General features: G+C 37.0%; 1 protein-coding gene across 1 annotated transcript in view; it reads right to left on the bottom strand.

Annotated features, from left to right (window-relative positions):
• The window catches only part of TFDP2 (transcription factor Dp-2), a 57,566-nt gene extending 40,236 nt beyond the window's left edge, over positions 1–17,330 (bottom strand). The window contains 5 exon segments of the mRNA XM_076004973.1: positions 789–836; positions 2,641–2,762; positions 12,027–12,130; positions 15,345–16,172; positions 16,175–17,330. Of these exon segments, the coding sequence (XP_075861088.1) occupies positions 789–836; positions 2,641–2,762; positions 12,027–12,130; positions 15,345–16,172; positions 16,175–16,859 (1,787 nt within the window). The 5' untranslated portion in view covers positions 16,860–17,330.
• Between the last annotated feature and the right edge of the window lie 2,760 nt (positions 17,331–20,090).

The following is a 20,090-nucleotide window of genomic DNA, read 5'->3' as shown; positions in this document are numbered from 1 at the left end:
TATTTTTGCTAATCTCTTCTTACTGTACCTAATTAATAAATTAAACTTTATCATAGATATGTACGTATAGGAAAAAAGTCTTATATATTACATTCAGTACTATCTGCAGTTTCAGGCATCCACTGGAGGTCTTGGAATGTATCCCCCATGGATAGAGAGGCACTACTGTAGTGACAATCTTACAGAGTTCAATTGCTGCTAAGACTATGAGTGTTAGTTAACATAGTGCAATATTAATATGGCACCTAGTGTGGTGGCTTGCATGGAATAACGGCCCTAAGTTGACAGTTCTGAAACCTAGAGTTTCTGAGTTGGTAGGCATTTATATTTTATTTAACAGACTACAAGTGATTCTGATGTACACCCAGAATGAAGAACCACTGTCCTACCATACTGCAGAAAGGTAATATCACACACAATATATTAAGAAACAAGTGAGAGTTTACTATGATCTGTAAATGCTTTCAATAAAACTTGTTCAAAATTTGGGCATATTAGGGTAATGTGGAGTATTCATTTTGGTAGAACACTTTATCTTCCCAAAGAAGGGAAGGGACTAAATGACATACTACCAATAACCAATCTACTCACAGGATAATTTCTACTGAAGCCATATAAATATTTTAATTGAACTGGAACACCTGATGCAGAATGAAATAATGCCAAAAACTGAATGAAGTTAAAAGTTACGTGAAGAAAAACATCTCATTACTTAAACTGGCGTAGACTATGGGCACCAAAGTCCTTTCTATACAACAAAATCTTCCAAACAAAATATTTATACTCACCTTTCTGAAAAATCAGAGTCTATAAATTCTCTAGCCCGTTTTCTATCACTAAAAAGAAAAAGAAATAGTATAAAAAAACACATACATAAATACAACTTTATTTCATGAATAATTTATTATAACTTGTCTAATTTTACACTGATATCCAAAGACAAAAACTAACAAATATAAAAGATATATACATAAAATAAAAACTTAATTTTATCATGGGACTAAGACATTCTGACATAATCATCATTGACTGAAATGAGGTCAATGATTATTTAGGGACGAAAACATTGCAGATTTACGAACAATAAGATAGAAAAGTTTTATTCACTTAGTAATTACTGACTATAAAAACACAAGACAATCCTGCCATCCCTAACATAAAGCACAGCTGGGGCTGAAAACATCCAAACACTGGTCATCTCCTAAGCAGGTCAACACTTAGCTTTGACATTATCATCTTTCAAGGCCATACAGACACTCAAAGTAGCTTTTAGATCTACATGAGCATTGTCATAAGGATTGAATAAAGGTTATGAAAATACAGGTAATTCTGTCATTTCATCTCATTTGATAATGGAAAGTATGTATATGGAAAATGTCTCTATTGTACATATGTGTGTATGTAAGTATGTATATATGTACATTAATATGTATATGCCTTAAAGCACTTTGCCAGGACTGTTATTCATTAATTCATGTAATATCCTTGAAGCAAGGAGAGTCTTAACCAACTAATATTTACTATCTGCTTGCTAAAACTCACATATAATAGAATCACCTGTGTACTATGCCACCATGTATATAACTTCTAAAAGTAACAAAACTTCTACAGTGACAAAATGAGGTTTGAGTCATTTATCTCAGTATTTCTTTTTCTTTTATGGAAGGATAAAGTGCTAAAATGATAAGGACTGGAGAAAGGTTAGGTAAGGGTATTTTACAGGCAAAGATGAAATACATAAAGGTTTGATAATAAAAAGTGGCAAATGAGTAACATAGAAGGGACATCAATTTAATTGCTCAGTGTTTAAAAAAGAATCAAGGGAAAATTTAATAAAAATTTTAATATATTTGGTCTCTTCTTCCGTTCCTTTTCTGGTTTTAAAGGAAATAAGAATTCATAGGGGGAAATTCTAAGGATAGCCAACACTTCATACATAACACCTTTTTTTTTTTTTTTTTTTTTTTTTTTTGAGACAGAGTCTCGCTTTGTTGCCCAGGCTAGAGTGAGTGCCGTGGCGTCAGCCTAGCTCACAGCAACCTCAAACTCCTGGGCTCGAGTGATCCTTCTGCCTCAGCCTCCCGGGTAGCTGGGACTACAGGCATGCGCCACCATGCCCGGCTAATTTTTTCTATATATATCAGTTGGCCAATTAATTTCTTTCTATTTATAGTAGAGACGGGGTCTCGCTCTTGCTCAGGCTGGTTTCGAACTCCTGACCTTGAGCAATCCGCCCGCCTCGGCCTCCCAAGAGCTAGGATTACAGGCGTGAGCCACAGCGCCTGGCCCATAACACCTTTTTTGTATGTGTTAAAACAACATAAAATAATAGCTTTTATATCTCCAAAGCAACTAAGTGTTGTAATCATAAAAAGTAATTATATTTTAGAGTTGAAAAAAGTCAGAGGATAAGTTATAAGTTATTGTACTGTTTTTCCCTGTTTAAAAATGGTTGCTCCATAGGTGATTTACATCTCTAAGATATAAAGTGAAATATAATAATAGGTGATTTTATAGGAAAAACATTAGTTTTTAAGAACTAGACTAAATAAAACAAGAACAGAAGACAGGGAGAAAAAAAAGGTCAGAACTTTTTTTTTTTTTTTAAGTTTTTACAATAGTAACTTGCAACGGTCTTACCCGGGGACCCAGCCAGTAGCTTCTGCTATGTGTGTCTGAGTAACCATTGCTGGTGCAGGGGTATACGGACTCCCAATCAGAACACTTCCTGAACTGGTTAGTCTCTGTGGTGTGCTTATAATCTGTCAAGTTGGGAACAAAGAAAATCATATTCTTAATTATTAAGAAAAGCCTACAGGCAGAAAATAATGTTGAATGCTAACCACATACAATGAACAAAGCTGGCTGCCTAAAAAGCACTTAACATCAATCATCTAAAATATAAGCAATGCCTTTGATTTACTTATATCTTAGGATCTTAAAGCACAAGTATCCTGAATACAGACATGAGGTCACAATGCAGGTTTCAGCAAGTAAATAGCAATTTGGGAGGATTAAGCTGGCAACTGACAATGTTTTAAAAATTAGAAAAATGAAAAGCTTTCTTTGAGATTAAGGAACAGAACTGAAGTAGAGCTTGTTTACTGGAACCAGGTTAACAGCAAATCAGATCTTCATAGTCCATTACAGAATATATGTAAGGACACTATACAATTTGGATTATTACATAGATATAATTTTATCCTTTTTTTAAAGAGCATTTCCTTATGTTATTAAATACTTTTTAAAGACAGTGTAAAGACCATAAAACATTCCACCATGTAGACTTATTATTGCTTATTATTAGATATATATAAATTTTTTATTATTCACTATTGTAAATAATGACGGGATGAACATTTTTGTACAATGATCTTGGCCTTAATTTCTAAGACCAGACTCCAGAAAGGGAATTAATGGAACCACGGACATGGAATTTTTTTTAAAAGTCTCCTTTATATTTGTTACCAAATTGATTTCCAGGTTTTATAATTTTCACTGGTGAAAAGAAAAAAAATTTTTCCAAAGATGTTTATAATACAAAAAAATTAGCTGTCTAGTAATAGCTTTAAAAGTATTTTCATCAAAAAAATTAAGGGCATACTCCAATGAGTGGGGTTATTAATGAAATAAGATTGGCTCTATATGGCTAATTGTTGAAGCTGTTGCTGGATACGCAGGAGTTCTATTTTGGAAAATTTTGAACATTTTCATAATAGTATGGTTTTAAGTCCCAATTAAGAGAGAAAAACATTTACATGGACTACATATAATTGTTAAACAAGTCCTAAAACAAAAGAAATAATTCTATTTCTACTGACATAAGCAAGACAAAATGCTAATTAATTTTTATCTCCCTGATAAAATGAAACCTGCTTCTGTAGCTAGGTTCTAAGTTGAGTCATTAAGTTATTAGTTGCTAACTTGCTCCCTACAGAACCAAAGAGAAGTATTATAAGCATTGCAAGCTCTTTATTTGCATTTGAACGAAAAAGTCAATTAGCCCCTGAAGTTTAAAACAGTTCAGACCTAGCACTCTGGGAGGCAGAGGCGGGAGGATGGCTCAAGGTCAGGAGTTAGAGACAAGCCTGAGCAAGAGCGAGACTCTGTCTCTACTATAAACAGAAACACATTAATTGGCCAACTAAAAATATAGAGAAAAAATTAGCCGGGCATGGGTGGCACATGCCTGTAGCCCCAGCTACCCGGGAGGCTGAGGCAGAAGGATCACTTGAGCCCAGGAGTTTGAGGTTGCTGTGAGCTAGGCCGACGCCATGGCACTCTAGCTGGGGCAACAGAGTGAGACTCTGTCTCAAAAAAAAAAAAAAAACAAAACAGTTCAGACTTAGTTATTAAAGTCTAGCCAACTTTTATTCATTTACTAAGTATTTAAGAACTTTAGTTTCTGTTTATGTTGAACATTATGCCAGTTTGGGGCTAGGGAGATGTTAGTACCTACAAACACTTAGGAAATAGTTTTAACAAGTCTATTCAATGGTTAAAAAAATAAAAACAAAAGACAATAACACTAACAGATGTCTGAAAAGTTCTCATTATCTACAATATGCCAAGGGTATTAAATAAGGCATTCAGAAGCTTGCCTCATGAAAAAACATAACACTAGACAATGTACTTCTACCTCTCATCAAACTCTACCCTGCATTCTAAACACATGTGTACCTCCCACTCCTCCACACAGATGGTCCCACCTCCCCACTTCCACTTCAATGCAGGATCATCGAGGGTAGAGAGTGGTGTGCTGAACTATGACCTTTGCAGGGTCTAGTGCAGTGATAGGGGACACACAGGAAGGCACAACACAATAAACATTTACTAATTGGAACAGAAGACTCAACTTTTAAAATGAAGGGAAAAAAGTACTTTGGCTCATTGATATGCTGGAAAATTGGTATTAACTCATCAACACCTAAGTTGACATATAGGAATAACATCTATCAGGTGTCAGGCAGGTGGGGCAGAGGGGAGGGGTATATACATACATAATGAGTGCGATGCGCACCAACTCGGGGATGGACACGCTTGAAGCTCTGACTGGGGGAGGGGGAGCAAGAGCAATATATGTAACCTTAACATTTGTACCCCCACAATATGATGAAAAAAAATCCAGTAATAAAATACTTTATAATATAAAGGGCATAGTTCCTACCAATCACTACATTACATATTCAAATGTTCTCTATCACACTGACCTTGGGTACTGACAGCTGAAGAGGGAAAATCTGAGTATTTTATTACACACTGTTCTACCCTATTCCTAGAACAGGAGTGCCTAAAAAGCCATTTAAGCATTACAACTTCCCCTTGAAACAGATTGTATTACTTGTGTAGTATCATTACTAAGTAGTTCTTTTTCTATATGTTATTAGCAGATTACATGCTTGGTTTTACCTGATTTAAAGTGTTTTGTAGAAAAAAAAGAAAGGAAAGGTGGAAAGGAAACAGGACATAGAGAAAAACTGGTTGTCTTTACTGAGAATGACTTTGGAAATGAATTGCTATGTTCCAGTTTACATTTTCTTCTTTTCTCATCTTGTCAGATTGTCAGTTGATACTCTTTGCTCATCTGAGAGTGATTAGCAACCCTCTGCTCTTTTTTCTTAGCACAGGGCATGGAACATAGGAATTCATTAATAAACATTTCCCAAATGAACAAATTGGAGAGATGATAGACTTGAATTGGAAAGCCAAATGTGAAGTGTTTGTGAGATGCAGTGAGTTCCTAAACTAGGATAATGATACGAAAGGCAAGTCAATAACATTTGATTAATGATTGAATATAGGAAAATTAGTTTGCATGGGTGATGAGCCACACTTTATAACCCTAAACCTTAATTGTGAAACTCCATATTAAAATTTAGAGATAAAAACATAATTCTAATATTTAATTGATATAAGAAAAATGAATTTCAAATTTCAGAGGTCACTTTCACCAAAAAATCCAGGCATCCTTAACTTAAATGTTATCGTTGTTTCTCACAATAGGTTAGGCTGTGAAAATCAGATAGCAATTGAATATCATTCTGAAGATGTTTTGCCCTCAATCAACATATTTTATGTACTGCTGCCATCTACAGTTAGAAAAGCCAAGAGTGTATGTATTTTGAAGGGGAAAAAATCTACATAATTATAAAGGATTATATTGAAGGATTCATTATTTGACAAAATTTTGGTTTCACTACAAGAGAAGTATGCAGTTTTTAATCTTCTAAAATAAGATAGCCATGAGATTATCTTAAACAGCTGACCCTTGAACAACAGGGTTTGAACTGCATGGGTCTGCTATACACATGGATTTTCTTCTGCCTCTGCCACCCCTAAGATAGCAAAATCAAACCCTCTTCTTCCTCCTTTTCCTCAGCCTACTTCAATGTGAAGATGATGAAGATGAAGACACTTATGATGATCCACACCCACTTAATGAATAGTAAATATATTTTCTCTTCCTTGTAATTTTCTTGATAACATTTTCTTTTCCCTTTCTTACTTTATCGTAAGAATACAGTATATAATACATGTAACATACAAAACTTATTTATTGTTATTACTAAGGTGCTGGTCAAAAGAAAGTTATTAGTTAAGGTTTTGGGGAGTCAAAAATTATACATGGGGCTGGGCATGGTGGCTCACGCCTGTAATCCTAGCACTCTGGAAGACTGAGGTGGGAGGATTGCTTAAGCTCAGGAGTTCCAGACCAGCCTGAGCAAGAGCGAGACCCCATCTCTATAAAAATAGAAAAATTTAGCCAGGCATGGTGGCGTGTGCCTGTAGTCCCAGCTACCTGGAAGGCTGAGGCAGGAGAATCACTTGAGCCCAGGAGTTTGAGGTCACTGTGAGCTAGGTTGACTCCACAGCACTCTAGCCCAGGCAACAGAGTGAGATTGTCTCAAAAAAATAAAATAAAAATGTTATACATGGGCTGGGTGTAGTGGCTCATGCCTGTAATCCTAGCACTTTGGGAGGCTGAAGCAGGAGGATCACTTGAGCCCAGGAGTTTGAGACTAAACTAGGCAATAGCAAGATCCTGTCTATACCAAAAAAAAAAAATTTGCTGAGTGTGGTGGCATGCACCTGTATCCCAGCTACTTGGGAGTCTGAGACAGGAAAGGATCACTTGAGCCCATAAGTTTGAGGTTGCTGTGAGCTAGGCTGATGCCACTGCACTCTACCTGGGGAAACAGAGTAAGACTCTGTCTCTCAAAAAAAAAAAAAAAAAAAAAAAAAGCTATACATGGATTTTCAATTGCATGGGGGCTTGGTGCCCCTAACCCTGCATTGTTCAACTGCATATATAACAATAGGCTATATATCTGCATATGACAACCATAAAATAGCTTGTAAGAAAAGAACAAGTATCCCACCCTAAAACAATTACTGCTAAACTAGTTTCTATAACCACAGAAAATAAATGAAAACTTTTTCATGAGGCCTCTTGAAATTTCTATCTACCATGAAGATTTGGCTTCTAAGAGACATTTAAATTTCAAAGTGTCAGCAGAAAAAGAAGACTGTAAGAAACAGATAGGTGAGATTTTTATCCAAGAATTTTCTAAAATTCTCTAACAAAAACTTCTAAAAATCATGGATGAGAGATTGAACGTAAGGGGGACAATCTTCAAAGGAGGAGTGGAAAAGCAAGAAATGGCTTTAACTGGGTATCATAGTCCATTCAGGCTACGATAACAAAATATCTTAGAGCAATCCATAAGCAGCAGAAACTTATTGCTCACTGTTCTGGAGGCTACTGGTAAGCCCAAAATCAAGGCACCAGCAGATTCAGTGCCTGTTGAGGGCTTGTTCTCTGCTTCAGAGATGGTGCCTTCTTGCTGCATCCTAATATGACAGAAAGGGACTGGAGAGCCACCTTCAACCTCTTTTATAAGGGCACTAATCCTATTCATGAGGTTGAAATCCTCATCACTTAACCACTTCCACAAAGGCCCAAAGGCCCCATCTCTTTTTTTCTTTTTGGAGACAAAGTCTCCCTATGTTGCCTACTCCTGGGTTGAGTGATCCTCCTGCCCTGGCCTCCCAAGTAGCTGGGATTACAGGCAAGAACCCAGCAGCCTCACTTCCTAATATCGCCCATTGGGGATTAGGTATCAACATGAATTCTGGAAGGACATATTCAGAGTAAGTATTAGCATTAAGCCCCTGCCCCCTCCCCCAAATTTATGTCTGTTTCACATGCAAAATACATTCACTCCATTCCAACAGCCTATAAGTCTTAACACATTCCAGCATCAATAAAGTCCAGAGTATCATCTAAATCAGATACAGCTTTGTTAGGGGCAGCGCAAACTACAGTTCACACAGGTTGGAGTCTTCCTCATGTGGCTCTCCCAGGCTGGAGTCACATGCTGGTAGCTCTAGCATTCTGAGGCCTCAGGGGGTAGCCCTACCCCCATGGCTCCATTAGCAATTGTCTCAGTTGGGGCTCCCTATGGTGGCCCTGTCCCTGCAGCAGTTCTCTGCATGGACCCCAGGGCTCTCTAGGGTACCCTCTGAAATCAAGGTAGGAGTAGCTATGCTCCCGCAGCTCGTGCACTGTGCTCCCTGGTGGAGATGACACCACGTGGACACAGCCAGTGTTCACTGCCTGTGCCCTCTGAAAGAGCAGCTGGCGCCACACTTGGAATGGCGAGGAGTACTGTGTGCTAGAATTCAGGGAGCAGAGACTTGAGCAGTGCTAGGCAGACAAGATCCATAACCACCCAAAGCCCAACAGTATTGACATAGTTCAGTCTCCCAAGCATAGTCACTGGTCCTGTGATGAAAGGAGCAGCACTGAAAAATGCCTTCAGGTTCATTCTTCCATTGTTTTGATAAATAGCACCAGGATTCCATACATACATACAAATCTCCTTATCAAAAGGTCACCTGGCCACACCCTCGATGTTCTCTCCAGAATGTACTTTTTCATTCTTTTTTTTTTTTTTTTTTGAGACAGTCTTGCTCTGTCACCAAGGCTAGAGTGCAGTGTCATCAGTCTAGCTCACAGCAACCTCAAACTCCTGGGCTCAAGTGATCCTCCTGTCTCAGCCTCCCCAGTAGTACAGGCGCGTGCCACTACACCCAGGTAATTTTTTCTATTTTTAGTAGAGATGGGGTCTCACTCTTGCTCAGGCTGGTCTAGAACTCCTGAGCTCAAGCAATCCTCCCGCCTCAGCCTCCCAGAGTGCTATGATTATAGGCATGAGCCATTGCACTTGGCCGCTTTTTCATTCTTTACATGGCCAAGCTAAGAATTTTCCAAATCTTTAAGTGTTACTTCCGTTTTGGTTTTTTTTGTTTGTTTGTTTTTTTGAGACAGGGTCTGGTTCTGTTGGCGCAGGCTGGAGTACAGTGGCATCATCATAGTTCACTGTAACCTCAAATGATTCTCCTGATTCAACTTCCCTACAGGCACACACTACCACACCCAGCTAATTTTTTAATTTTTTTGTAGAGATGGGGTCTTGGTTTCCAACTCATTGACCTCAAGCAATCCTCCCTTCTCCACCTCCCTAAGTGCTACTAGCTAGGTTCAAAGTGCTTGGTTTATAGGTGTGAGCCACTTCCCTGGGCCTCTGCTTCCGTTTTGATTATAAATTTTATCTTTAATTCATTTCTCTCTTTTCACATTTTACTAAATGCAGTCAAGAGAAGCCATGTTGCACCCTCAACACTTTCCTTGGAGAATGCTACCAAATACACTATATTTTATGGCTTCTAAGTCCCTCCTTTCACAAAACACTAGGACATGAACCCAATTCAGGCAAGTTGTTTGCCATTTTGTAACAAGGATGGCCTTTCCTCCAGTCTCCAGTAACATGTTCCTCACTTCTGCTGGAGACCTCATCAGAATAGTCTTTACCATCCATATCTGTACCAGCATTCTGATCATGTCCACTTAATAATCTTTAGGAAGATTCAGGCTTCGTCTACAGCTCTCCTCGTCTGATCCCTCACCAGAATCACCATTTATGGTCCCTTCATGGTAACATAACAGTTTTTCTAGCCTGTTCCTCCAAATTCTTCCAGCTTCTGCCCATTACCCAGTTTCAAGGTGTTTTCACAATTTTATGTGTTTGCTATAGCAGCACCCCACTTTTCGATACCAATTTTTGTCTTAGTCTGCTATAATAAAATACCTTGGGCTAGGTAATTTATAAGTAATAGAAATTTATTTCAACAGGTCTGGAGGCTAGGAAGACCAAGATCAAGGGACCAGCAGATTCAGTGTCTGGTGAAGGCTCACTCTCTGCTTTATAAATGGCACCTTCTTACAGTGTCCTCACATGGCAGAAGAGTGACTGAGAACTCCCTTCAACCTGTTTTATAAATTCACTGATCCCACTCTTGACAGCAAAGCCCTCAGGACTTGACCACTTCCTAAAAGGCCCCACCTCTTAGTATCACCACAAGGGGGGTTATGCTTCAACATGAATTCTGAAGGGACATATTCAGACCACAGCAATAGGGTTCTACAATAATTAAGAAACCAAAAAGAAAATTCTGATTCCTGCCCAAGAACTCAGAACTGAAAAAAGGCACCTCAGAAATAGGGAGATAAATTAAGGCATTGGGCTGGTCCAGTTTAAAGGAGAGCCTCAAATGTCCTCTTCTTCTGACCTTTGTTATGCTGATCCTGAGATTTACATTAACTGGGTTAGTACTACACATGACTACTGATTGTTGTCAGAACTGAACTGTGTAAGGGATTACATGTGCATCAGTTCAAACTGGCAATGGGGAGAAAAATTATATAAATTTCTAAAACAGGAATTCAAATTTGAGCCATAGCAGCATCAACTAAAATACCAAGAAAAAATAGTCTCTCGAAATAGAGGAGTGCTGTGAAGGCCAGACTCATAAAAGTTTGAGTATGTTTAATTTTGGTGCTTATATAATCACATTTCAAAATACAGACTTTAAAGTAAGGTTCCTTATCTCATTTGCCTCTACTGTAGTGGCTGGGGAGGGGCAAATGCTTAGCAAATGTTTGAAAATATACCCTGGGCTACCTTGAAAAGGGAACATTTATTTGAGCTTAAGTCTCTATGAGGTTTGGAGCTAGATTACATTCTTAACATAGTTTACCAGTAAATTATGTTGTATCTTTAGCCTGAATTCTGCAGATGATTAATAGTCCAAAGAAAATGTCCAAACTGACCAAAGAAAATGTCATGTTTAGAATGTGTCTTAAAGACTTTCTGAAACCATTAAGTATGCTAAAAAATATTTTTGTCTAAACATGGTCCACAGTGCTGTACATTATGGGCAAAATTTATACTTAATCTCTATAGATGAGAAGATGTAAACACTAACAATGCAAAGTTACTGTTTAAATGTTTAAGTATTTTTGCTAACAGTGGGTGAGGCCATTTAAATTAGGTATAGTTTTAGAGTAGTCAAATACAATCTTCTTTATAAATAAGCTTTTCTGAAAGTGCTATGCACTTCAAGCTCTAGCATAATTAAGGAGAGCCTTTAGAGAAACTGTTAAATATTTTCCATTTTCATTCATTATTTCTATTGACAGAAATTAAAATAAATTAGTATATTGTTTTTTTCCCCAAATGTCCTTTAATGAAAAGTTTTAAATTAATAAATTCCAGATACAGATTAACTGTTAGGTTATACATTCAATTTATATGAATCCAATTTATACATAATTGAGGGCAATCAAGTTTATGTTATAAGGAAAAGAAAAAAGGAGGACAACATAAAAGCATAATAGATTTCAAAGCAGTTTAAACCAAATACAAGAGAAGCCTCACATAGCAAAAACCTTCACATTATACATCCAGAATGCAGATTCAAACACATAAAAATTGAACATTAAAAAACATGATGCCTTTCTTTTTCTTAAGACTTAGTTACATTCAGGTAAAAGCTTAACTTTTTTAAAAAAGTGATTGAGATAACTGAAATTAATTGGAATATTTGATCAAACATCTTTTGTACAATTATTCTTTAAATTAGTCTTGCCCAGTATCAATTCTAAGATTTGATGATTTTCTTACCATTTGGGGTCCAACATTCACATTTATTGGTCCTAAGGTTTTTGGTAAAATCTTTGTTGGTGAGTTGGTGCTGGAAACTGGAAATGCAACAAATGAAATGTTACCTGAAATGATAAAAAAAAACATTAAGTTAGTGTTGTGCAATATCAAGGCGACCTTCTATCTGTATACATCCTCAGTTCAACTCACTGTGCTGTGGTGATTTATAATTATCTTCAGAAGTATATTGTAACTAAGAGGCCCTACTGAAAACTCTTACTAACGATTACTTTGCTGTAGTGAATACAATCAATTCTGCTGAATAACTAATCTTATTTATATTTTATAGGAAATCCATAAAATAAATAGTTCTAGTCTATTTGAAAATTACTGAACTTTTAGTTGGTCTTTTGGAGGAAAAAAATATTAGAGAATATGTAATGCAAATCATAGTTTATAAGAGTTGAGAAATAGATGTTTAACAGACATCATAGAACAAATAATGTAAGAATAATCAAAAGTAAAATATTCAAATTTCTTGATAGTATAAAGTGTTCACATTAAAATTTAACATATTTTCAAAATGTCAAATTGGTAGTGCTTTGGAGTTTTATAATATTAGAGCAAAAACATTATGCCAACCAGTTACTGATGTTAGAGATCTGTACAGTGTTTTCAACACTTTAAATTTCAAATTAGCATAGGAAGGTGCTACAAAAAAAAATCCCCTCAAAAAGAAAAGTCAGCTAATCATTTTCTGAACTACATACAATATCAACTACTTAACTCCTCTAGACAAACTTTAGCTTGTCAATGTTTCTCTCAGAAGGTAACGGTGTAACAAAATATAACAAAGGATATCACCCAGGAAGTGAGTGAAAGAGGGCCAATGCTGAAACCCTGGGGAAAACCAACATTTAAGAACAGGACTAGAATAACATCTGCTTCTCAGACTCCCTTCTCAGATGGCCCAGTCCTTACTCTTCCAAAGCTTGACTACATTCCTTAATTCTCTTATCTCTTAATTCTCAGCAGATACCCGTATCTCCTGTAGTACGGAATTAGGCCATCAGGCAAAATTGTATCTTATCCTCTTTAACTTGTGAATTTATCTGCACCTTCACATATTTTTACTTATTTATCCCTGAATGGAAATGTCCTTCACGTTCATATAAATTATTTCTTTCATATCTGTTCTGCATTGTCTGTCTCCTTAGGAATCTCACCCATCAATTATTTATTGTCTCCTGAATTTTCAACTATTCCATTGGTTCCTTCCCTTCAGTTTCTCTCTGTCCATTTGGCATTATAGATCATTCTTTCTCAAATTGCACATTTAAAAATCAAATTCTTTATCCTTTTTATGCCCACTCAGAAGCATCTAGTACCCAAATCTGCTTTGCCTTCATGTTCTCACTCTTGATAAATAACTGAGCCTTGGTATGTTATTATCATCTACCCAGTGACCCAATCTAGAAATAATCTTCACTTAATCTCCTTTCTCATTCAACTGACCACCATATCCTCCTTGTTATCTTCTTATCCTGGTTCCTTTGTGCCGCTGGCACTTTAATTTAGAACTTTATCATATCTGGTTTGAATACAGTTAGTTACCCTCTAACTCAGTGGTTCACAATACTGACTGCAATGGAATCACCTGGCAAGTAATAATACCAATGCCTAAGTTCCACCCCTAAAGCTGATGATATATCTGGATTTGTGGTGAACTTGGGCTAAAAGTTTTCCAGACAGTTCCAAGGTGCAGCCAGGGCCGAGCACCACTGCTTTCACTGGACATCCTAGCTCCAATAGCTTACTCAGCCACTCCACACATCTATAACAAACCAGTCTTTCAACCGACAAAACTGTTCTGGACACTCCCCTAATTAAGATCTTCGAAGACTCCATAATACTTCCTAGATGCCTCCCAGACTCCTCAATCTGGTACAAAGGCTCTGGTTTGAAGATCTCACCACTGCTTCCCTTCCCAGCTTCATCTTCAGCTGCTCCCTCCACATGCACTCTGCACTCCAAGCAGATTAAACACTCTGCACTTTCAGAAAGCCCCCATTGCACCCACCCGCTTTGGCCTACACCTTTCCTTCTGCTAGGAGGGCCCATCTCGCTGAGCCAACAACTATTAGCATTTCAAAGTGGATGTATTCCATACCATTTTCTACATGATTATTATGTGCCAGAGTCTGTTCCAGATATGTATGTATGTATATATATATATATATATATAAAATCTCATTAAGCTTAGGACAACAGTGTGAAATAGATTATTACTAACTCAATTTTACACATGAAGAAAAATGAGACTGAGCTTAAATAAATTGTGCAAGGTCCCATAGCTAGTGAAGCCCACAGATCTACCACCAAAGTTTCTGCTGTGTGTGTCCTCTTCTCCTTAAAAGCTGTCTCCAGCCTCTGTGGTCTAGGTCCTTGATAACCCTCATCTGGCTTCCCATAAACTCAGTTATTATTTGCTTGTAGTTCTATTATAAGTGGGCTATGTCTCTCAGCTTTGTATCCTAGTACCTAGTTTGTCCTTAGCACAAAACAGGTGCACAAACTGTAAAAATTATTTGATCAGCATAGATTAGAGTTATTATCTTTCCTAACCTGGATGTCAAACTATCTGTAATGCAATTAATATAAAAAATTGCAACATTTGTTATTTTTTCAAGGAGAATCATAACTTACACTGAGTTTGAAATCAATTTAAACATCAGGTCCTTTGTTTATTTTGTGTTTCAGACATTACTGAATAACTAACTGGTACTACCAAATACAGTTTCCCTACCTTATAACTGTGCAACTGATTTTTTTAAACATAAAATGCACACCTTATCAATTGCTAAAGATTGAGGTTACTATCAAAAGTCCCCAAATATGGTTATTATCTGTTTAAGAATCCAATAATTATCTCAACAGTAGCTATGTAATTGACAGAATGTGCCACAAACTCAGACCCAAGCAAAAGAGGAACACACCATAGATCCATGTAAGGAAGAACACGGCCCTGAAAAAGTCTGGCTCTCAGATGCTAGTTTTGTTTTTTTTTTATATAAACAGGTTTAATAATAAGTTAATAATTTAATATGTTACCAAATCTCACAGACTTTGGGCAAATTATAGCCTGGTTATTTAAGTGTCCATAGTTAATTAGCTACTCTTGTAATACTTCTATAATTAGTTCATCAGGAATTTCATCATCTATACCATTGTAACTGAGAAGACTATTCTCTGCAGCTTCAACTAATTCAGCATCTTCAGTGGCTTCTAAAAAGTAAGCATCTTCAATGCCATTATCCCAGTCCACATCAGAAGATATACCTGTTGATGACTTATTAGGTGACTGTTTATGAGGATTCTTGGTTTTATTGTTCCTAGTTTCATCTGCTTCATCTGCTGGAAACTCCTCTTCATCTTTGAAAAGAAACAGGATACATACTTCAGCAGGTAGTGGAAAACAGTCAGATTTGAAGTTTTCTGCTTTACATACAGGATCATGACATTTTTTATACCAAACTTTATTTTTCAGATCAACCAGAATCATGATATTATTACTCTTGTGGGCTCTTCCAATGTTTTCACACCAGCGATATTTACAAATATCATAAACCAATAATTCTTCTGGGAAAAAGTAGTTCCAACGCCGAATTCCTCCTTTAATGCCATTTTTATTCACCAAAGAAAGAACAAAATGATCAACTTCAGGATAGGGTGAACACTGAAAACCTTCCATGGTCTCTACTGAAGTGTTGTTACTGTTAAAATATTCAACACCCTTTTGTTTATTCTGAGGTGTGTCACATGTAAGAACTGTTAAAGTATCTGAGAATCTGACATTGCTGATCAGAGAAGAAAGAAAATACTGATACTCTTCAGAAATACATTTTGACTGTAGAGGAAAAAATCTGTTATCTTCAGCAGCCTCCAAAGCCACACACTTTCCTATTTTTGATGATTTGTAGAGCCGAAAATTTCTATTTCTTGTATAAACTCCTAGATCCACAAAAAGATGCTTTTCTCCCATGTTGTTTTTCACAACTAAAAACGAAAGCTCAGCACTGCTCTGCTCAGTTGACCCCCGCATCCCCAGTTTCTCTGAATTCAACGTCCAGCTCTCTCCTCGATCCTTATCTGTGGACATTTTGTTAAGGAAATTCCTTGTTCTATTGGTGCTTCAGGAAAGTGGGGAGACCCTTGGCCTGCTGTCTCTGGAAGGCTGCTGTCATCCTTGTTGGCAGTTAAGTGAAGAGCAGGTTGCAAAATTTTTCTCACAAAATTACCAACATGAATGTTATCTTTAAATGCCACATCATGGAGCTGAAATATTAAATGACGGCTAAATTTTTCATCAGTGCTGGAATCCAAGTTCAAAACATCTTCAGCTGAACAATTAACACTATATAACTCTTGAAGCTCTTTACACACATGCTCAATGAGTAATGCAACCATCTTTTTCCCATCAGCTCCTGGATTGGCAGGTTTGTTAAATTCCAAATCGAAGTAAAGCTTGCACACAGCATTTTCAGGAATAACTTCATAGCAGTGCAAGAGATTTTTTCTGGATTTATAGTAAAACCAAAGTTCAGTATAGGTTGTTACATGGTAAATACGTTGTCCATCTTCCACTTTGCATTCCAAGGCAAATACATGAACGTCTTCTTTACAGCTTCTAACAAAATTAAAAGCTTGAGTTTGGCGATGAAATAGTTTCCAAATGGAGGGTGGTTCTTCTGGCTTGGATAATCTTGGTCTATAGACTGAGGACAACGGTTTCCTCTCATAATGAGATGCTCGTTCTTCAATTTGCTTCAGTTTTGCTTCCCATTTTCTGTTCATTGGTTCAGAAGTATGGAGGGAATAAATCCTATCCCATGTAAGATTTCTATCAATTACTACTGGAATGCCTGGCGTCGCCCTTCACGGATTTGTCCCCTTCCCGCCCAGATCGAGTTCTGTCACCTCTGGTACACCTGTGTGTTGGTACAGTCTCCTGCAACGATTCAGTTTGCCTCAGGGTCTGGAGCAAGTTTGTGACGCAAAACAGGCCGGGAAGTAGCAGGGCAGTTGAGGCTTGTGATTTCAGGGCCGGGAACTGGGGGTGACCTAAGGAAACGCTAGGGGAAGTAGAGATTACCGGTTCGGGGCCCGGCCTGCTCCCCTTGCTCCTGGAGCTCCCACGGGGCCCCCGGCAGGGCCTGGCTCCACACCTGGACCGGCTCCGGCAGAAGCCGCGCAGATGCTACTTTTTAAAAATGACCTTAATGGTGCTGAATGTTTACGATGAGATCATCTCTGCTACACTATCTAGAAGCAAAGGTAAAAAACTTGCCAAAAAAAAAAAACAGTGAAGCAAGAAACACTAAAAAAAGATAAATTAAGGTTAGGAAACAGATTGACACTAAAGGAAAAATTGAGACTGTGGTTAAAATAGAAAGAGAAGCATTGAAGCCAGAACTGTCATGCCAATTAATACCAAAAAAATTCAAAAGGAACTTAAGATATCTGACAAATTGATTCTAAAGTATATCTGGAAGAGTTAAGGCAAAAACAACCAAGAAATTTTTTTGGGAAAAAAAAAGAATAATTGGGAAGAGGAGAACTTTACCCTACCAGATTTCGAAATTATTACAAAGTTACAGTAATTGAAATAATGTAGTATTGACCAAGATGCAGATAAAGAAATTGACAAAACAGAAATTAAAGTCCAGAAGTTACTTCATTTATATATGAAAATTCTGTAAATGGTAAAGGTAGTATTTCAAAACAATGGGGGAAACAGAAGGTTACTTAAGAAATGATATTTGGACAAAAGACTATCCATTTGAATTAAAGAAACTTTAGGTTTCAATTTTTCATCTTGCACAAATATAAATTCCAGAAAAATCAAATATTTGAACATAAAATTAAAACCATAAAAGTTTGAAAGAAAGAAATACAATAATATTTGTATCATTTGGGAATGAGAAAGGCCTTCAACCATGTTACAGCATTTAGAAATCTTAAGTGAAAAGACCGACACATATGACTACTTAAAAATGAAACTTTTCTATATAGCAAAAGGCCCGATATACTTAAACGACAAATATCAGACTGGTAAACAAATATGCAACACACAGGTCATCAGATTACTATTCTAAAAAAAAAAAAAATCTACTTAACCTCCCCTTATAAATCAGTAAGAAAAAGACAGTACTCCAATACAAAAATAAACTCAGCATAAAAAGAAATATAAATGCCACTGAACATATGAAAAGATGTTTGACTTTGATTTATTTTTTTGAGACAGACTCTCTGTTGCCCAGGCTAGATTGCCGTGGCATCAGCCTAGCTCACAGCAACCTCAAACTCTGGGCTCTATCGATCTACTGCCTCAGCCTCCCCAGTAGCTGGGACTACAGGCATGCACCACTATGCTCGGCTAATTTTTTCTATATATATTTTTAGTTGTCTAGCTAATTTCTTTCTTGTTGTTTTAGTAGAGATGGGGTCTTGCTCTTGCTGAGGCTAAAGATGCTTGATATTAATAATCAAAAAATTAACTTTTTAAAAAAAGAAAACGTTCCATCCACCAGATTGATAAAAATTAAGATGTGTGACAATGCCCTGAGTTTGTGAGGATATGGCAGAATAGGCACATTTTAAAAATATTTACTTGGCACCTATTATATGTCAAGTACTAAGAGTAAGCACTATGGAAATTCAGTGAACACATGGCACTGTTCCCTGCACCCAAGGGGCTAACGTAGTCTGTTGGTGGGGGGAGTGCTGTACAACCTTTCTGGAGGTTTTGACAATGTGTTAAATTATTGTTAGAGAGGAATAAAGGAAATACATGTTAAGAGCACAAAATTTCAAATAAATGCTTTAAAAATAATTCTACACATTTTAAAGCCTCTTTCCACCTCAACAAATATTCTTTCAACTTCCGTCTGTTGCCTAAGTGGCAAGCTCCCTGGCCTACTGCAACGACATCACAATCAACAATGGGCATTCCTCTAGTGGAAACATATTCTAATAAACTAAGCAGATAAGAACAATTACACATTCTAGGATTGCAGCATTGTGGGTAAAAGCAAATACCAGGAAACAACAGACTTTTTGGTACATACATATTATGGAATATTATACAGTCCCTGAAAATACAAGCACACACTGCCACAGAAATATGTTCCCATTATAAAAAAAAAATATGATTACATTTACCTGAAAAGCTATATAAAAATGCACATTTACATATTTATAAAAATCTGCAAGATAAACCAATTTAATGGTGGTTAGCTCTGTTGAATAGTATGGAGGAAGCTTTTATTTTGTTTTATACTATTTATCATTTGAAAAAACATTTTATGAACAGGCATGTACTTGTTTTATAATTTAAAAGCTATTGCCATTCTGAAAGACAGAGAGAATGAATCAGCCATAGCTGCTAAAACAAGATAAAGATCTATATAATAATTAAAAATGAGGCCGGGCGCTGTGGCTCACGCCTGTAATCCTAGCTCTTGGGAGGCCGAGGCGGGCGGATTGCTCAAGGTCAGGAGTTCAAAACCAGCCTGAGCAAGAGCGAGACCCCGTCTCTACTATAAATAGAAAGAAATTAATTGGCCAACTGATATATATATAAAAAAAAAAAAATTAGCCGGGCATGGTGGTGCATGCCTGTAGTCCCAGCTACCCGGGAGGCTGAGGCAGCAGGATCACTCGAGCCCAGGAGTCTGAGGTTGCTATGAGCTAGGCTGACGCCACGGCACTCACTCTAGCCTGGGCAACAAAGTGAGACTCTGTCTCAAAAAAAAAAAAAAAAAAAAAAAAATGAAATGTTTTAAAAGCAGTTAAAGGGGCTATACTGGGATTCCAATAATTATAATACCCAGAAATAAAAGTCATGTGTTTAGACAAAACTTACCTTCATCAAATCAACTAAGTTTAGCAACAGAAATATATATATATGTGTGTGTATATATATATATATTTTCCAACTCCAAAGGACACATTTAAATAAGTTACAAATATCTAGTCACCCAAAATTTTAGCCAGATTAAGACAAGTAGCCCAAACCAAGTCTGA

The sequence above is a fragment of the Microcebus murinus genome, chromosome 1 (assembly GCF_040939455.1).
Source record: "Microcebus murinus isolate Inina chromosome 1, M.murinus_Inina_mat1.0, whole genome shotgun sequence".
In the NCBI taxonomy this organism is placed as follows: domain Eukaryota; kingdom Metazoa; phylum Chordata; class Mammalia; order Primates; family Cheirogaleidae; genus Microcebus; species Microcebus murinus.
The sequence above is the reverse complement of the archived record's forward strand: the minus strand, read 5'-3'. Positions and strand labels throughout refer to the sequence as shown.